Source organism: Balaenoptera ricei, chromosome 2 (genome assembly GCF_028023285.1).
Source record: "Balaenoptera ricei isolate mBalRic1 chromosome 2, mBalRic1.hap2, whole genome shotgun sequence".
In the NCBI taxonomy this organism is placed as follows: domain Eukaryota; kingdom Metazoa; phylum Chordata; class Mammalia; order Artiodactyla; family Balaenopteridae; genus Balaenoptera; species Balaenoptera ricei.
The window spans coordinates 16607173-16627533 of NC_082640.1; the positions used below are offsets into that span (position 1 = coordinate 16607173).

General features: G+C 36.6%; 1 protein-coding gene across 19 annotated transcripts in view; it reads left to right on the forward strand.

The window, feature by feature from the left end:
• The window catches only part of CCDC7 (coiled-coil domain containing 7), a 327078-nt gene that overhangs the window by 49910 nt on the left and 256807 nt on the right, over nucleotides 1-20361 (forward strand). For 18 of the 19 annotated variants that reach the window (XR_009500275.1, XR_009500273.1, XR_009500274.1 and 15 more), the window contains 3 exons: nucleotides 3618-3679; nucleotides 4768-4824; nucleotides 16720-16795. Coding sequence is in view for 3 of the 19 variants with exons in the window: in XM_059911398.1 (XP_059767381.1) it covers nucleotides 3618-3679; nucleotides 4768-4824; nucleotides 16720-16795 (195 nt within the window). In the remaining 16 variants the exon portion in view is untranslated. The remainder of the gene's footprint in view (nucleotides 1-3617; nucleotides 3680-4767; nucleotides 4825-16719; nucleotides 16796-20361) is intronic. The other variant, XR_009500293.1, reaches the window with a different exon arrangement.

The window sequence follows — 20361 nt, forward strand, 5'->3', positions numbered from 1 at the left end:
AGTCAAAGAGGTGGGCTTCCCTGGTGGCGCAGTGGTTGAGAATCTGCCTGCCAGTGCAGGGGACACGGGTTCGAGCCCTGGTCTGGGAGGATCCCACGTGCCACGGAGCAACTGGGCCCGTGAGCCACAATTACTGAGCCTGCGCGTCTGGAGCCTGTGCTCCGCAACAAGAGAGGCCGCGATGGTGAGAGGCCCGCGCACCGCGATGAAGAGTGGTCCCCACTTGCCGCAACTAGAGAAAGCCCTCACACAGAAACGAAGACTCAGCACAGTCATAAATAAATAAATAAAAGAACGTGAATTTCTTTAAAAAAAAAAAAAAAAAGAGTCAAAGAGGAATTGCTGGGACAGTATCGTTGAATATGTGAGTGGAGATGGAATAGGGGCTAGGATAATTATGTATGAAACCAGGTAGGAAGGCAGAGTATCAGGGTGCAGATGCTGATATAGGGTAGATGTGGTGTAGAAGCCTGTGGAAGTTATCTTTTGGTTGGTTTAGTCTTCTCAGGGAAGTAGAAAGAAAGGTTATCAGCTGAGAGTGAGGATAAGATGGGAGTTTTGAGAAGAGAGATGAGGATTTGTAATAGTCACTAAATGGAAGAGTGAATGGACAGGAACATATCTTTTGATTACCTGGTGATATTGAAGGCCTACTTGAAATCATGCATTTGGAGTAAGATGTCTCTTTAATACCGTTGTCTCTATTCAACCAATTTAGTTACCCAGTTATTTCTAATATCCTATCTGTTGTAATGAATCATTCATAAAATCACCCTTAGCCAGCCATATAGAGTGCAAGAAACTATTTTACTGTGGTATCAGATATTTTAGGAAAATGTATAATTCTATTTTACTTAGTTTAACAGGAATCTTTAGTATACCTTTATTTCCTTGGTTTGCTGTAATTTTTATCCATTGCTTTGCTGCCAGCCCTTCTTAGTCTATTCCCTTCTTTATTTGACAGTTCTACTGTGCTTTTATTTCCAGTCCTTTTTAAAGTTTCCTTTTTAAAGTTTTTTTGGTACTAGAAAAAAAAATGGTGTGCATGTGTGCGTGTATGTAATTTATATTCTTCAGGCATATACTGTCTTGTTCTTGGTGAATACCAAAAATATGAAGAACCAGGATAATATGGGCACCAACTTATTAGAATAAATATTAGCAGTGAAGCAGGGTTCTGTATACCATTTGTTGTGCTAAAGATTACTCCTTTAGGTGCTGGATCCTGGGAAGGTCAAGGGGTGAGGGCAGTTGGCAGACACTTGATTGGCTATTTACCCATTTACCATGGGGCAGAGCTATTTACCAATTGGATCAGGAGAATTTCAGTGTTACTGTCATACCAGTATATGAATATCTGTATGAGTATCAGACCTTTTTTCCCTTAGCAAGACGTCAGCCTGAACAGAATTCATATTTTGAGATGTCTCACTTAGTAGATCTGAGTTATAATCTTTATAAACTTCGTAATCTACCCAATTCTTTCCAATTCATTCCGCTAAACTTCTTCGGTACTTTCTATCCCCTTTCATTGTTGTATCTTAAAAACTATTTTTTAAACATGCTTTTGTTTACATGATTGGCAAGCAGTCAGGCAGCCCCAAAGTGGCAGCACAGTGGCAGCTATGAGATTGGCTTGTCATACTTCCAAATATTAGGCTGGTACGGAGACAGTGGGCACAAATGGTGTTGAATTACTTATACAGACAGCAAGAGCAAGATCAGCATGGTGTCAGCTCCCTGTGTTCCTAGTTCCACAGGACGACACAGAGCAGGAGGGACCAGATGACAGGCCACACAAGCGATTTGTTGCTCTGCCATGAAGGAGCAAAATGTAAACTACATCCATGCAGCTTTTTAGTTTTTTTAAAAATTATTTTTTATTGGAGTAGAGTTGATTTACAATGTTGTGTTAGTTTCTGCTGTATGCAGCTTTATAGTCTTAACAGAGGTTTCAACTGGGCTGTAAAGAAGAGAGGGGTAGAAAGCTCTGTGCTCAACTGAAATTAGGGAGATAGATGAGAAGTGAACTTGTGTTAGTCTTCCACAAGACAGGAATGGAAAACTGCCTCATGGAGAGTCTTCACCAGGCTTATCTTCTCTTTCTCCAGCAGAAATTTCAGGGCATTCTACTAAGATTTGGGTCTGACTGCTGTCAAGCCTTTGTGGATCTGTGTAATGTTGATAGAGTGCCATGGTAGAGCTATTCCCTTATAGCATTGATTCTCAAATGGGGTATATTTTGTGCCCCAGAGGACACTTGTATGTAGACATTTTGGTTGTCACGACTAGGAGTGGGAGAATGCTACTGGCACTTACTAGGTAGAGGCCAGAGATGCTGCGTTCTAAAATGCACAGGACAGTCCCCCACAACAAAGAATTATCCAGTCTAAAATGTTGGTAGTGCCGGGGTTGAGAAACCCGTCCTACAGTGATCTCTTCCTTTGTTACTTCTTTCTTGTCCCCTGTTGTTTGGCATCAAATAATATACCTAATAATTTTATTATGAATTAATAATTAGCTACCAATTTAACTTAATAAGCTATTAATTTAATCATTCATGTGTAAGTTTTCCTGTCAAGACTGTCACTTCCTCAAGATCAGAACCAGTCACGTACATCTACATATTTCCTATCACATGTAATAAACAGTAAATAAATATGAGTAATTTTTATGAATACCTGAATTAAATCAACTCCAAGTCATTTGTTCTCCTATCCCTAACCATATCTAGTATAGTAACTTACCCAAGTAAAACTTCACATTTATAAACAACCTTTTTTAGCATTAAACATACACAGAACCCTTTTATTTTACAGTGTTAAAATAGAAAGTACCCATAATTAGGATGGGCTACTATTTATTATGCAGTTACTTTATTGATCTCTCCATCTGTCAATGACTAGACTTAAAGGAATGAAGGCAGTGATACTTGAGTTGGCTTCAGTGGGAGCTGCATAATAGAGCCTTGGTTCAGAGGTTCAGATATATTAACCTGAGCTATCTATTGTGAGGCATGAAATTAATTTCAGGCTATATATTAATATTAATACCTGAAATTTAAACGTCTGATATGTGCTAGGTATTTTCCTAGTAACTTTACGTGTCTTCTTTGGTCCTTACAACTATAATACTTTATGAAATAAGTACTCTAATACCCCAATTTTGATAGATGAAGAAACTGAGCCTCAGGTTAAGTGACTTACCCAAGGCCACATAATTAGTAAGTGGGTAATTTACAGCAGGTTTTGAGCCAAGCAGTTTGACTCTAGAACTTGTGCTCTTAACAATTGATTACACCATTAATAATACATTGGTAAAAAGAAATCTCATGCTTCTACCAAATACAGTTTTATTATTTTTGTTCATGTTGTTGTTGGCATACCAAATTATGTTCATGGAATACATAGAATTCATAGAATTACATAGTTTGACTTTTTTACTTGTTTTCTTGCTACTGGATAATTTAATGTCTGTGAATAAAGGTTAAAGAACATGTTAAATTTTATTTTATAAACTGCATATGTCTAGAGCATATATTCTAGTTCTTAAGTGTAATTTAAATGCTTAATCTTCGATAATAAATAAGTATGTTTTATTTATTGAAATCTTAACAGGGATAGTGAAATTCCACCAGAAGAAGTGCAGACTTATGAAGCTGTACAGCAGAAAATTGAAGGTGGTAATATTTTATACAAGTCCAGCCTTTATAGGGTTTCCTAAATACACCAACATTTTGAGACTTAAAGTTTAAAAATTTATAGCCATAAAAATTATACAATGATAAATTCAAAGATATTCAATAGCAGTTGATATTTTCAATAAAAGTTCTTATTATGTTCCAGATTCTGGGAGTGTATAAAATGAATAACACTTGGTTGTTACCCTCAAAATCCACAACATAGTAAGGATACAAGCACATTATGTATCAATTTAATATAGTATAATGCATGATAAAGGTATGTGTAATTTGCAGTGAGTCCATAGAAAGCCAGCTTGTTCAACCTGAGGGAGTTATTTAGGTTTTATGCAACCTTAAAGGATGAATAGGACTTTGTCAAGTGAAGATGGGAGATATTTGGTACTTTAAGAAGAGGGTATAGCATGAGAAACAGCATAAATAGGGAAATACCACTGGAATGGTATTAAAGTGTGAAGTAATAGGTAGGGGTAAGATAAGAAAGAGCCTAGGCAGAGGGATTAAATGCTTTAGGAATACTTTATTTTTTCCCCCATATATAATAGGGAATCATTGAAGATTTTTTCTAGGGAAGTGACATGTTGAATTTTACTTTAGAGAGATTCTACTGGCCACATTGAGAAGCTAGATTTGGGGATTGGGAGTAGGAAATGGAAGTTACTGCTGTACCTTAAATGTGTGATAAGTGCCTATATTAGAGCACAAATAAAGAGAGGAAAAGGGGAAGATTTGAGAAATATTTACGGGATAAAATTGGCAAAACATGGTGATTGGATATGAAAGGAAGGGAGATTAGATGATGGTAACATTAACTAGGAGAATATAAGAGGAAAAACAAGTTTTGTTGAGAAAATGATGAGTTCATATCACTCAGTTGTTACACACATTTTTTTAGATGTTACACTTTGTTGGCTGATTGGGAGGGTCTACAGTGTAGACAGCTCAGTTGTTTTTCTTAAAATTTTTGTTCTCTTGAATGAGTTATTAAAATAGAAACTATAAAATTTAAACTCAGTTAATAAGTATAATTCATATTGAAACTCATGACAAATTCACTGTTATTTCAGAATTCATAAAAACACACTCAACTGAAGAAATTACAGGTGTTTCTGCGACTGAGCCACGTAAGTTTCCACTCATTAAGCATCATTGTATTAATAACTTCTGTTGAGTGTATTAATTTCTATAATTTTCTATAATTTAAAGTAATAATTATGAAGTTACAACATAAATTCCCTGGAGTTTGGAGCCATACAGTTGAGCTGGCGATCAAGGAAATACTGAAGTTCCTAGTTAGCTACTTGCTACCAAAAATAGACTCATTTTTAAAGAGTACCATGTTATTACTAGGAATGGAGGATTTTTTATTGTAATGAGAATATGCTACAAAAATGTTTCAGAGGTGGTAGGCCTTAGAGGTGGAGCAGTGATAAATTTAAGAGGTCATTTGCACATCTTGTTACTATGAATTGTAGATTATCTCATATATACTGGTGCTTTGACTGCAGCTGAGTACCTATCAGTTCGTGAATATAAAGAGCTGCTAAGAACTCAAACTTCTAGAATTCAAACTTCTGACTACTTGTCAACAGAAAGGAGAAACTGCTTTATTTATGTCTTAATACTGGAGAGAATTTTGAAACAATCATGTAATGTATGCTGTGGAATATATTTTTAGAAGTAGAAAATAAGATTTGGTTGAAAAAAGTTGATGGAAATCCTTCCCTCTTTCAACTTCAGCTTTAAACCCTAACGTTGCCATGTTTAAATGAAGGGTAGCTATACATTCTACATTACTCCCAAGACCTATAGAGACTTCTGATCTGAGGCAGCCCTGCCTGACTAGGTGGGGTAGAAAGGTGTCTAGAGCTTTGGAGTAGATAGTAAAAGCCTCTCTCTGCATCAAGGGGAACCCTCTGCACATCTGTGCAGCTCTCTCTCCCTCAATCTGTGCAGCTGTCTTCCGTCTGATACTGTGCGCTGTGAATTCTAGCTGCTTTGGCCTCCCCAGACTCTAAACTTTGTCTCTGAACTCATGGAAACCAGTAAACTTTGTCTGGGTTTCCCTTCCTTATGCTGTGGCCTGGAAACTCCAGGCAGTAAGCTGGGGTCATCATAGAGCCATCCTTTGTTTTCCTTCTGTGAGGAATTACTGCATTGCACCTTCTGTTTTCCAGTGTCTGAATATTGCTGTTTTATATATTTTGTCCAGTTTTTAATTGGTTTAAAGTGAAAAGGTAACTCTGGTCCCTGATGCACCATCATGGACAAAAACAGAAGCCTCTGTGCCCACTTATAGGCCAATGGAACACATTGTCCAATCACAAAACCAAGTTCTAAAATAATAAAGTATGATAGTAGAAATTTTACTCGTAATTTTTAAGGGAAGCAGAGGACAGGGTTACATTGTACAGTGTGGAGAAAACCCTTTTGCAAATTCCTCAGTTTCTTTTCCCATGGCAGCTGTCTCAGTCCTTGGGCTCCACTGGTATATGTCTACTCTTTCTCAGTACTGCCTGTTCACTTGTATACTCTTTTTCTCTTAAAAGTACCCTTTTTCATCTTCTCCAGTGAAATTTTATTCTGTTCTTCCCTTCTCATTCCCTAAATTCTATTAGGTTCCATAGCCTAATCAATAAGACAAAAGCTACCTTTGAATTTCATTCTGTTTTTTGTTTTTTAGACTATCATTTAATCTTGATGTTGCTTCATTTCATAATTAATGAACTCTTTTTTTAGAGAAGTTTTAGGTTTATAGAAAAATTGAGCAGAACGTACAGAGTTTCCATATACCCATTTTCCACTCCACTCCTCGCACAAAATTTCCTCCATTATTAAATTTTGCATTAGTGTGGTACATTGGTTAAAACTGATAAACCAGTATTTATACATTATTATTAACTAAAGTCCATAGTTTACATTGGGTTTAATCTTTGTGTCATACAGTTCTATGGATTGTGACAAATGCATAATGTCATGTATTCACCATTACAGTATCATACAGAATAGTTTCACTGCCCTGAAAATCCCATGTTCTACCTATTCATCTCTCCCTCCATCCACTGAATCCCTGGCAACCACTAATCTTTTTGTTGTCTCTAGAATATTGCCTTTTTGAGAATATCATATATTTGAAATTATGCGGTCTTTCTTTTACTTAGCAATATGCATTTAAGGTTTCTCCATGTCTTTTTATGCTTTTATACCTCATTTATTTTTATTGTTGAATAGTAATCTATTGTATGGATGTACCATAGTTTATCTATTCATCTGTTGAAAGACATCTATGTTGCTTCGAAGTTTTTGCAATTATGAATAAAGCTACTATAAACAAAGGTGTTTCTACAGACAGAAGTTTTTCAGTTCATTTGGGTAGATACTAAGGAGTACAATTGCTAGATCATATAGTAAAAGTATGTTTAGTTTTGTAAGAAATTGCCAAGCTGTCTTGCACGGGGACTGTATCATTTTGTATTTTTACTAGAAACGAGCATGAGAATTTCTGGTGCTCTACATCTTTGTCAGCATTTGATGTCAGAATTTTGGATTTAAGCCATTCTAAAAGGTGCATAGTGTTATATCATTTTCTTAATTAAATTAAATTTTATCTGTTTTAATTTGTGATTCCCTAATGATATATGATGTTGAGCATCCTCTCATGTGTTTATTTGCCATCTGTATATCTTCTTTGGTGAGGTATTTGTTCAGATCTTTTACCTATTTTTAAATGGGAGGATCATTTGCTTCCTTATTGTTGAGTTTTAAGGGTTTTTTGAATATCTTTGACACAAGTTCTTCATCAGCTATGTGTTTCTCAGTCTGTGGTTTATATTTTCATTCTCTTAACAGTGTCTTTTGTAGGACAGAAGTTTTGAATTTTAATGAAGTTGAACTTTTCTTTCATGGATTGTGCTTTTGTTGTTGTGCCTAAAAGTCATCTTCAAACCCAATGTAACCTGGACTTTTTCCTATGTTATTTTCTAGAAATTTCATAGTTTTGCCTCTTACATTTAAATCTATGATCCATTTTGAATTGAGTCTGTGTTTAAATTAATTTTTCTTGCATGCGAATGTACAGTTTTTCTAGCACTATTTGTTAAAGAGACTAACCTTTCTCCATTGAATTGCCTTTGTTTCTTTGCCAAAAATCAGTTGACTATATTTTTGTAGGCCTATTTCTGGGATCTCTGTTATGTTCCATTGATCTGTTTTTCTGTTCTTTGCCAATACCATACTGTCTTGATTACTGTAACTTTATAGTAAGTTTTTGAAGTTGGATAGTGTCACTCCTCCAACTTTGTTCTCTAGTATTGTATTCTATTCTTTGGATCTGTTGCCTTTTCATTTAAAGTTTAGAATCAATTCGTTGATACACACAAAATCACTTGCTGGGTTTTTGTTGTTGTTGTTTTGTTTTGTTTTTTTGTTTTTCTATGCTGTGTGGCATAGGGGATCTTAGTTCCCCAACCAGGGATCGAACCTGCACCCCCTGCAGTGGAAGCCTGGAGTCTTAACCACTGGTCTGTCAGGCAAGTCCACCCCTTTTTTTTTTTTTTTTTTTTTTTTGCTTGCTGGGTTTTTGATTGGGATTGCATTGAATCTACAGATCAAATTGATGAGAACTGATGTCTTAACAGTAGTGAGTCTTCCTGTCCATGGACATGGACTATCTCTCCATTTATGTGTATCTTCTTTGATTTCTTTCATGAGTTAGTTTTTTTTCTTAATATAAATCCTGTACATATTTATTTAGATTAATACCTAAGTATTGAGTTTTTTAGTACTAATGTAAATGGTGTGTTTATAATTTCAAATTCTACTTGTTTATTGCCGGTATATAAGAAAGGAATTGCAATTTACTTCTGTATATTACTCTCGTATACTGTAATCTTTCTGTAATCACTTACTCATTGCAGGAGATTTTTGGTGATTCTTTGGGAATCACCTTTTTTATACAGGCAGTCATGCCATCTGTGAAAAAAGACAACTTTACTTCTTCCTTCTCAAACTTTATACTTTTTCTTTTCTTTTCTTGTATTATTGCATTAGCTAGGACTTCTAGCATGATGTTGAATAGGAGTGGTGAGAAGGAACATCCTTGTCTTATTCCTGATCTAGGGGGAAAGCATTTAGTATCTTACCATTAAGTATGGTGTTAGCTGTAGGTCACAGACTTAGAAAACAAACTTATGGTTACCAAAGGGAAAAGGTGGGGAGAGGGATAAATTAGGAGGTTGGGATTAATATACATACACTACTATATATAATATAATCAACAAGGACCTACTGTATAGCACAGTGAACTCTACTCAATACTCTGTAATAACCTTTATGGAAAAAATCTGAAAAAGAATAGGTATATGTATAACTAAATCACTTTGCTGTATACCTGAAACTAATGCAACATTGTAAATCAACTATACTCCAATATAAAATAAAAATGTTGGGCTTCCCTGGTGGCGCAGTGGTTGAGAATCTGCCTGCTGGTGCAGGGGACACAGGTTCGAGCCCTGGTCTGGGGGGATCCCACGTGCCGCGGAGCAACTAGGCCCATGAGCCACAACTACTGAGCCTGCGCATCTGGAGCCTGTGCTCCGCAACAAGAGAGACCGCGACAGTGAGAGGCCCGCGCACCGCGATGAAGAGTGGCCCCCGCTTGCCGCAACTGGAGAAAGCCCTTGCACAGAAACGAAGACCCAACACAGCCAAAAATAAATAAATAAGTAATAATAATAATAATAAGGGATCTATCAATCCCGAAAAAAAAAATGTTAAAAAGTATGGTGTTAGCTGTAGGTATTTTGTTTGATTTTCTTTATCAAGTTGAGGGTGTTTTATTCTGTTTCTAGTTTGCAAAGAGTTTCTGTCATGAATGGGTATTAGATTTTGTCATATGCTTTTTCTGTATCTTTTGAAATGATCATATGATACTTGTTCTTTGGACTATTGATATGATAGGTATATTAGCTGATTTTCAAATATTGACCCAGCCTTGTACAGTTGGGATAAATTTCACTTGGTTGTGGTGTATAATTTGTCCCATACCTTGTCAGATTAAATTTGCTAATATTTTGTTGGGGTTTTTGCATCTGTGTTCATGAGAGATACTGGTGTGTGGTTATCCTTGTTTGGTAATGTCTTTGTCTTGTTTTAGTATTAGAGTAATACTGGCCTCATAAAATGTTTTTTCTGCTTCTGTCATCTGAAATAGATTGTAGATAACTGGTATAATTTTTCCTGTAGGTTTGGTAGAATTTGCCAGTGCAGTCATCTGATCCTGGTGCTTTCTGTTTTGTAAGGATATCAAATTATTGATCCAGTTTCTTTAATATATAAAATATATATTCTATTCAGAATATCTTTTTCTCCTTGTGTGAGTTTTGGTAAATTGTGTCTTTCAAGGAATTGGTCCATTTCATCTAAATTATCAAATTCATTGGCATAAGTTTTTCATAATCTTTTTATTATTTTTTGATGTCCATGGGATCTGTTGTGATGTCCCCTCTTTCATTTCTGATGTTAGTAATTTGTGTCATATCTCTTTTTTCTTAGCTTACTCATTTTCTTGATTTTTTTTCAAAGAATCAGCTTTTGGTTTAATTGATTTTCTGTAATTTCCTATTTTCATTGATATCTGCTCTAATTTTTATTTCTTTTCTTCTTCTTACTTCAGATTTAATTTGGTCTTTTTTTCCTGGTTTCCAAAGGCAGAAGCTTAGATTATTGATTTAAGATCTTCCTTCTGTTGTGATGTATTCATTCAATGCTATAAATTTCCCTTTTACTGCATTTCACAAAATTTGATGTTACATTTTCATTTTAATTTAGTTCAAAATGTATTTTAGTCTCTCTGAGACTTCTTTGTCATATGCGCTATTTAGTATGTTACCTAATCGCCAAAATATGTTGGGATTTTCATGTCGTCTTTCTGGTACTGATTTTTTTTTCCTGGGACCTAACTATATATTGTCTACAACTTTAAATATAAAGTTAATAATAAATAATAATAAAGATAATGGTAACATTTATCAAAAGAAAGCAGGAGTAGCTATATTAATTTGAACAGAGCAGACTTTGGAGCAAAAAAAAATTTATTAAGAATAAATAGGGGCATTTAATGCTAAATGAGTCAGTTCTGCAACAAGACACAATAGTCCTCAATGTGTATGTGCCTAACAACAGAGAGTCAAAATAAATGAGGCAAAAACTGATCAACTGCAAGGAGATATAGATGAACCCACTATTATAACAGGAGACTTCAACACCATTCTATCAGAAGTAGACAGGTGCAGCAGGCAGAAAATTGGTAAGGACTTAGTGAACTCAACAACACCATCATTCAGCTGGATAAAATAGACCTCTATAGACTACTTCATGCAACAAGAACAGAATATACATTATTCTCAAGCTCACATGGTACATACACCAAAATAGATCATATTCCCGGCTATAAAATACACCTTAACAAATTAAAAAATAGAAGTCATATAATGTCTGCCTTCAGACCCCAAAACAATTAAATTAAAAATCAGTACCAGAAAGGGAATTCCCTGACGGTCCAGTGGGTAGGACTGCATGCTTTCACTGCTGAGGCCACAGGTTCAATCCCTGGTCAGGGAACTAAGATCCCTCAGGCTGTGTGGTGTGGCCAGAAAAAAAAAAAGTCTGACAACAGTAAGTGTTGGCAAGGATATGTAACTGTGAGTGAGGTATACATTGGCACAATCACTTTGAAAAATAGCTTTTCTTTATCTAATTAAGTTGTGGATGTGCATACCTTTAAACTCTTTTTCTTTTTAACAGCTTTATTGAGATATTATTGACATACAACATTGTACAAGTTTAAGGTGTTTATCATAACAATTTGATATGCATATATATTGTGAAATGCTTACCAAAATAAGGTTTTTTACATATCCTTTATCTAACATAATTACCATTTTGTTGTTGGCATTGTTATGGAGAGAATATTAAAGCTCTGCTCCCATAGCAGCTTTCAAGTATACAATACAGTATTAACTGTAGTCACCATGCTGTGACCTCAGGTCCCTGGAACTTAATCATCTTATAACTGAAAGTACTCTTTGACCAACATTTCCCAATTTTCTCCACCCCACAGCTCCTGGCAATCACCATTATGCTCTCTGTTTCTATCATTTCAGTGTTTTTAGAGTCTACATAGAAGTGAAATTATACAGTATTTGTCTTTCTCTGTCTGAGTTATTTAACTAAGCATAATTCCCTCAGGGTCCATCCATGTTGTTGCAAATGGCAAGATTTCCTCTTTAATGGCTGAATAATATTCCACTGTGTGTGTGTGTGTGTGTGTGCGCGTATTTATCCATTCACTTGTCTGTAGACATTTGGGTTGTTTCCATGTCTTTGCTATTATAAATAATGCTGCAGTCAGAGGTCCCTGGTGGTCCAGTGGTTAGGACTCATGGCCTGGGTTCAATCCCTGGTCGAGAAACTAGGATCCCACAAGCCATGCAGTGCAGCCAAAAAAATGCTGCAATGGACACAGGAGAGCACATATCGCTTTGAGATAGTGATTTCATCTTCTTTGGATATATACCCAGAAGTGAGATTGCTGGATTATATAGTAGTTTTATTTTTAATTTTTCAAGGAACCTCCATACTGTTTTCCATAGTGGCAGTACCAGTTTACATCCCCACCAACAGTGCATCAGGGTTCCCCTTTCTCCACATCCTCATCACCATTTGTTATCTCTTGTCTGTTAGATAATAGCCATTCTAACAGGTATGAGGTGATATCTCATTGTGATTTTGATTTGCATTTCTCTGATGATTTGTGTAGTTGAGTACCTTTTCATGTACCTGTTGGCCATTTGTATGCTTTCTTAGGAAAAAGGTCTATTCAAGTTCTCTGCCCATTTTTAAATCAGATTATTATTTTTTTGCTATGGAGTTTTATGAGTTCTTTATGTAGTTTGGATATTAACCCCTTATGAGATATATGGTTTACAGATATTTTCTCCCATTCGGAAGGCTGCCTTGTCAGTTTGTTGATGGTTTCCTTTTCTGTGCAGAAGCTTTTTAGTCTGAGGTAGTTTCACTTTTTAAAAAATATATATATTTCACTGTATTCTTCAGCTCAAAAAGTTGTTTGGTTCTTTTTTATGTTTTCTGTCTCTTTGTTGAACTTCTCATTTGTTCTTGTATTATTTTCCTAATATCATTAAATTCTTTTTCTGTGTTCTCTTCTAGCTCTCTGAGCATATTCAGAACAATTATTTTGAATTCTTTGTTGGGCGCTTCCTGTATCTTCATTTCTTTGGGGCCAGTTACTGGAGGCTTAATGTATTCCTTCGGTAGAGTCATGTCTCCCTGATTTGTTGTGATCCCTGTGTCCTTGCGTAGGCACCTGCACATTTGAAGAAGCAGTCATCTCTTCCTGACTCTATGGAGTGACTTCAGTAAGGAAGGATTTCCAACCACAGGTGGGGGAGAGCCCAAGTACGCCATCACCCCACATGTAGTGCTGTGGGTGCCAGGTGTGGGGACATGTGGTGGGATTGGCTAGGGGCATTGTGACGCACTTGCTCAGGCCATTGTAGTCCATAGCACTGACAACCGTGTGGTCCTTGGTATGTGTCTTGGGGGTCTTCAGAGGCTGCACAGGCTGTTGGGGTCCTCAGCATTGTCTGCAGGTACAGCAGCAAGGGACCAGGGCAGGCAGTGGGAGTGGCCAGAGCTGGTGGTATGCACACGCTCAGTTGTGAGGGCCAGCCGCAAGTGCCTGTGTAGCGGCAGTGGCCAGGTACAAACACACACATTGTGGCGGGGGCCAGGACAGGCAGCAAGGGCTGGAGTCAACTATGGGCACACGGGCAGCTCAGGAGTCCTTGTGGTCAGTGTGCACCACTGTGGCTTTTGGGTCTCACAACAGGCATACAGCAGTGGAGGCTGGTGATAGGCCACGGGTGTGCAGGTGCACAGTTGGAGGGGCTAGCTGCAAGTGAGTACAGTGGTGCAGGTCGGTGACAGAAGACAGAGCCTGATCTGGGCCCACAAGCAGCTATGGGGATCTGGCTGTTGGTGTGCTCTCCTGTGACTGCACAGTCTCCCGATGGGTATGCATAGGGCAGTGGCGATTGGTGACGAGCTGGGCTGGGATCATGCAGGTGTACAGCTGGAGTGGCTTAGCCCTGTGTAAGCATGTGATGGTCTACATGAGCCACAGAGGTTTAGGCTGGTGTCTCACACTCACTCAGCCACGGAGGCTTGGGCTGGCCGCTGGCATGGTTCCTGGGCTCCAGTGATGGTGGTGGTTGGGGTAGAGGAGTAGGGAGGGACTCAGGCAGCTGGCATCAGCTGTGGGGTGAAAGCTGGTGAGTTCTGAGGGGGTCTGCAGTAGCTGTGCTGGCCATTGGTTTCTTCAGCCGTAAAAGCTGCTGGGCTCCTCAGTGGAGCAGGTCACTGGGAACTGTTGATTGTTAATCTGTTAAACCGTCAATTGTTGATCTTTGTTGGGGGACAGAGGCTAGGGTCTCCTACTCTGCTGTCTTGGTGATGTCATGTCGTTAAACTCTTGGACTATTTTCATACCAGTTTTGTTTGTAATAGTCCCCAAATTGGAGATTTCAAATATCTGTGATGAGTAGAATGGATAAATAAGTTGTGGTCTATTCATACATTGGAAAAGCATATCATAATGAATATGTTTGAAATCTAGCTGCTGATAACATCATTCATCTTACAAACATATTATTGACTGAATGAAGTCCTAAATATGTAGAGTATTTTCATTTATGATAAGTTAAAAGCCAGGAAAACTTAACTCTGTTCATTAAGGATACTAACAAGGGTAGAAAAGATATAAAGATGAGAAAAAAAAGGATAGTAGGCACCTATAGGGTGAAGGAAAGGGTTATGAATGGGGCGGGCCACATAGAGAGCTTCTAGGATATTGGCAATCCCAGGTGCCTAATTGTTGACCTTGAGTGGTGGTTGTGTGGATGTTTGCTTTGTAATTATTCATTAAACTATAAATATATTTTTATTTATGTTTTGGTAAGTATAATATAGCTCATGACTATAAAATACAAATGAATATTAAGAGAATTTATTTATATTGGGACTTTTAAAGAATGAAGCAAAGCCTAGAAACTATAGAACAAAAAAATCAATAGATTTGGTTAAGTATAAAAATTCTGTACATTAGAAAATATCAATAAGTATATAATTAATAGTAGACTGTTAACTGTATTACACACTATATGCTAGTATTAATTGGCCTCTACAAATCAGTAGTAAAAAGGCAGACAACTCAGGAGAAAAATGGACAAACATATGAACAGGCATGTTACAGAAGAAGAAATAAAAATGTCCAAAAATATATGAAATGATGCTTGACCTAACTAGTATCAGGGAAACGCAAATTAATGCATGAATGTATAAGAGGCTTAATGGCCATATAGTATTGCATTTTATGGTTATGCCATAATTTATTTACTGTTCTTCTATTGACGTTCATATAGATAATTTCTATATTTCTATTTCCATAAACAGTACTACTGTTAGCATATTTGTAAGAGTAAAAACATAGTAACTACATGCATTTTTAGGACTGGCTAAATGAATTACAGTACATTCATAGCAATGGAGTGCTGTGTAGCTTTTAGGAAGAATAAGATAATTTTATATAAAATGCTTAGAAACATTTTCCTTGATATTTAAAATGATAAAACAAGATAAAAGCACTATATGTACATTTTATCCCGTTTTTATAATCTTTCTATATAACATGCATCCTAGATGCTGACTGTCTCATATTTTTTCCCAAGAGGAAAAACCTATCCATTGATAAATAATATGCATGCATTATTAATATTTTTTACTTATCAATAAAATACTGAAGCTTTATTATAATAGAGAAAAGAGGTCCTCCTCCCTCCACAATACACAGCAAACAACTGGATCTCCCTTTACCATTTTGGCTTCTTCAGAATGACTGTATAAGCCACTTTGTTAAACAGAGGCACTCTGCTCAGGAAAGGGCCTTAACTAGAACAGTTCAATAAGACATGGGTCTGATCTCTTTTCTTCTGTTTTAAAGTTATTCATAATGAGAACTTGAGGAAGAAGCAGTTGGACCCAAGCTGTTGCATTTGGCAATGGAAGTGTAATGTTCCCATCTATACATTCTATGCTACTGAGTTGTAATTCCTAAACTAGTAGAATCGTAGAGATGGGCCTGTTTTAGGGGCCTCCATAACAAATTGCCATAGACTGAGTGCATTAAACAACAGAAATTTATTTCTCACAGTTCTGGAGGCTGAGAAGTTCAAATCAGGGTTCTAGCATAGTCACGTTCTGGTGAGAGCCTTCTTCCTGTATTGCAGATGGCTGTCTTCTTGCTGTGTCCTCAAATAATGAAGAGAGAGCAGGGAGAGAGCAAGCGCGCTCTCTTGTGTCTTATGTGGCTCCATTCTCATGATTTAATTACCTCTCAAAGACCCCCATCTCTAAATATCATCATATTGGAGATTAGGGTTTTAACATATGAATTTGGGGGAACACAAATATTCAGTCCATAGCAGAGCCTTTTCTCCCTCCTGCGAACTGTAATTTCAAATTGTGACAGGAATAATAGTTAATGTTCTTTGTAACCCTTTACTGTATACAAGGCATAATTTAAAATTATGTCCTACACTATTATCAGATTAATTTTAAAATATTGCTTATTGTGCCATATTACTTTCTATGCAAACATTTTTAATTACTCTCTCTTGCCTATAAGCAATTCTGAATTTGATTCTTTCTTCTAAAGCTGACTTCTCCCAGTATACTCTTTGACTATTTAGGGAGTACTGACCCTCCCAAAGCAAGCCCTCTGGTTTACTTGGTTTCTTGATATACTTGATTTATTTGGTCCCCTTGATATATGTTGCACATTTCTGTTGTCTCCTCTTTATCTGGTTCTCATATATAGCAGTGTAAAGGTATAACTTCTGCCATTTATAATACCTTTAAATGTTTTCTTTTTTTTTTAACAGTAGAAACTTCTACAATGACTAATCGATTGAATACCATGTTGAAAATATTTGAAAATCAGGCAAATAAATTAGAGAGGTAAGCTTTTAAAATAACTCCTTTTCATCATTATAAATACAAATGCATATTTATTTCAGATAAATTGGAAACATAGAAAAGAAAATAAAACCACTATTAAAAAATTTAGTGTTGTTAATTTTTATGATATATATAATTATAAAAGTTAAAATTATAATCATAAAGAATGTGAAATTGTATAACCACAATGGAAAATAGTATGTCAGTTCCTCAAAAAATATGATCGATTTTTTGGATCATGGAATGGAAATCCAGCAATTCCATTTCTGGGAATATACCCCCCAAAATTGAAATCAGGGTCTTGAAGAAATATTTGTACAGCCATGTTCACTGTAGCATTATTCATAGTAGCAAAGAGGTAGAAGCAACCCAAGTGTCCAATGATGGATGAATGGATAAAGAAAATGTGTTATATACATACACTGGAATATTATTCAGTCTTAAAAAGGAAAGAAGTTCTGACATATGGTACAACATGGATGCATCTTGAGGATATTAATGCTGAGTAATTATAAGCCAGTCATAAAAAGACAAAATTGTATGATTTCACTTATATGAGGCATTTAGAGTGGTCAAATTCATAGAGACAGAAAGTAGAATGGTAGTTGCTAGGGTCTGGGAAGAATGAGGAATGTGGAGTTATTTTTAATGTGTATAGAGTTTCCGTTTTGCAAGATGAAAAGAGTTCTGGAGATTGATTGTACAACAATATGAATATAATTATCACTACTGAACTGAAGACTTAAAAACAGTTAATATGGTAAATTTTATATGTATTTTACAGTTTTAAAAAAGTAAAAAAATATAATCATACAAAATGTAGTTTGTGTATAGATGTTTCACTTAGTTATAGTTCTTTGTAAACTCATAAAATTCTTTTTAAAATAAATGTTTTAAATTAAAGTAAAACATATTCAGACAAGCTCACGTCACAGCATTTTCAAAGAACTTTCTTTAGATTAGCACTGAAAAATTGAGAAAGTTTACATGATCAGATTTTTTAATTATGAAGTCCAAGGATCAAGATTTAATAGAAGAGTATAACAGATAAAATGTAAAGAAAAGGATATCCTGGGCAGCTGTTGAAAATGGAACTAAAGAACTTAACGGCTTACATTAATTGGTGGTCAGGTACTTGGTATGTAATCAAGTTAGGCCTTATTTTCCTTTTTCCCTCTTCTATCTCATTAGAGTCCTCCCTATCAGAAGGGTAGGGTAAGAACTTTCACAAATTTGTCAGATGAAAGCTTTTAGCATGTTCTAGGGGCATTCTTAAAGTAGGAGGCTGATTTCCATGAATATTCTTTCCATTGGAACAGGGTATTAAAACAGTCATATGTATTACTATTATTTATTCTAGCTCCTCATATTAGACTATGGGTACTAGTTATAACTGGTTTTAAAATTCCTGGGCATAAAAGAAAGCAGTGGGAAGGATTAGTTGAATGGGTTACTATAAAGGTGAGGATTTCCAACTTGAATTGTCTTATACACAGAATAAGTTTTGTATAATTTTCTGGTCAGAACATGCTCAGTACATTGCTTGCTTGTCGAGAAGCATCTTGAAAGTCATTGTGGATGACCTACAGTTCTTACAGGTGGCTATATTAGTTTCACAATTGTTATGTTGAAAAGCATGGCGTGTAGAATAAAATCACAAAGCAACTTTTTTCAGACTCCTTATATTCATTTATATTTGCTTACTGGGGCTAGTTTTCCCTCTGCTCCTAGAAAAAGACTAGGGTAGTACCATGACTTTTCTGATCACTCTTAGGTAATTAATTTAAATATAATTATAAGCACTGTCCTGAATTGGAAATTAAAATCCCCTGTCAGATATTACAGTCAATATTTTCATTTTCATTCAAAGTTAGGATTCTCTCCCCTCTCCCTAGAGCCTACTTGGGGATGTGGTTGGCTTTTCTCTTTTCTTACCTCCTTTCTCACTAACTATTTGTATTTTCTGTTCTCCATGTTTTGGGGAAGAAAGGTAAGGTATACAAGAAAGGTCTTATTTGACTGTGACTGCCTTCCTTCTCCATAAATTCAAATAACATAAACCAGTTTTCTGAGTATTCTCCTTAAAGTGCCTCTCTCTAATAATGGCCATCATATCCACCTCTCCCATAAGTGTTTGAGTAGGGCTCAAGGCACCAGACAGCTCTCTGTAAAGAGTATTTAGAAGTACTCTTTCTAAATCTTCTTTCCTGACCCTTTTATATTATCCATGTGGGTGAAAGGTTTTAGCACTCTCCCTTGGCTGCCTACTGTTTTTTTCAGTGGTAATGGTCACCTGCCTCATTTCTTCCTCTTTTCTTTGTTTTTAAATAAATTTATTTATTTATTTTTGGCTGCATTGGGTCTTTGTTGCTCTGCGCAGGGTTTCTCTAGTTGCAGCGAGCAGGGGCTACTCTTCTTTGCAGCGCGCAGGCTTCTCATTGCGGTGGCTTCTCTTGTTGTGGAGCACAGGCTCTAGGCACGTGGGCTTCAGTAATTGTGGCACGTGGGCTCAGCAGTTGTGGCTCGTGGGCTCTAGAGCGCAGGCTCAGTAGTTGTGGCACACGGGCTTAGTTGCTCCGCGGCACGTGGGATCTTCCCGGACCAGGGCTCAAACCCGTGTCCCCTGCATCAGCAGGCGGATTCTTAACCACTGCACCACCAGGGAAGTCCCTCTTTTTTTTCTTTCTTCTTGGTTTTTTTTGTTTTTTGCATTTTTTTTCACATCTTTATTGGAATATAATCTTCCTCATGATATAAGCAGTGGGCGTAGAGTCTTAGTTGATGCCTCCATTTAACAACCTGTTACAGTTGTATCCTTTAACAGGCTGTGGCAAAAGTCTTAGTGCAGTTTTAAGAATTAATAATTTTGGGGGCTTCCCTGGTGGCGCAGTGGTTGAGAATCCGCCTGCCAATGCAGGGGACACGGGTTCGAGCCCTGGTCTGGGAAGATCCCACATGCTGCGGAGCAACTGGGCCCGTGAGCCACAATTACTGAGCCTGCGCGTCTGGAGCCTGTGCTCCGCAACAAGAGAGGCCACGATAGTGAGAGGCCCGTGCACCGCGATGAAGAGTGGCCCCCACTTGCCGCAACTAGAGAAAGCCCTCGCACAGAAACGAAGACACAACACAGCCATAAATAAACAAATAAATAAATAAAATAATAAAAAAAAAGAATTAATAATTTTGGGACTATAATGATACAGCTGTTCAAAAGACACCATTTCGATATTTGATTATGTACATTTCTTTTGTACTTATTTAAAAATTTTTGAATAATAAATTTTTTTTGGTTAAATTCTGTTTGGGTCAGCATTTTCCATATTCAGTCAGAGAGACTGAAACAAAATTAATTTATTGTTTAAAATTCACAAAACTAAATGTGTTAAAGAATGGAAAAAATTAAACTTTCAAATGTTTATTTTTGGGGGTAAGTTTGTAGCATTTATACTTCTGAAGTCATTGAAGCTTAAAACTAACATTTTAAGAGCATCTTGTATTTATTGAACTTCTGTCATGTGGCTGAGTGCTTGGGACAAAATCCCAACTCAAACTGGTCTGAGCAAGAG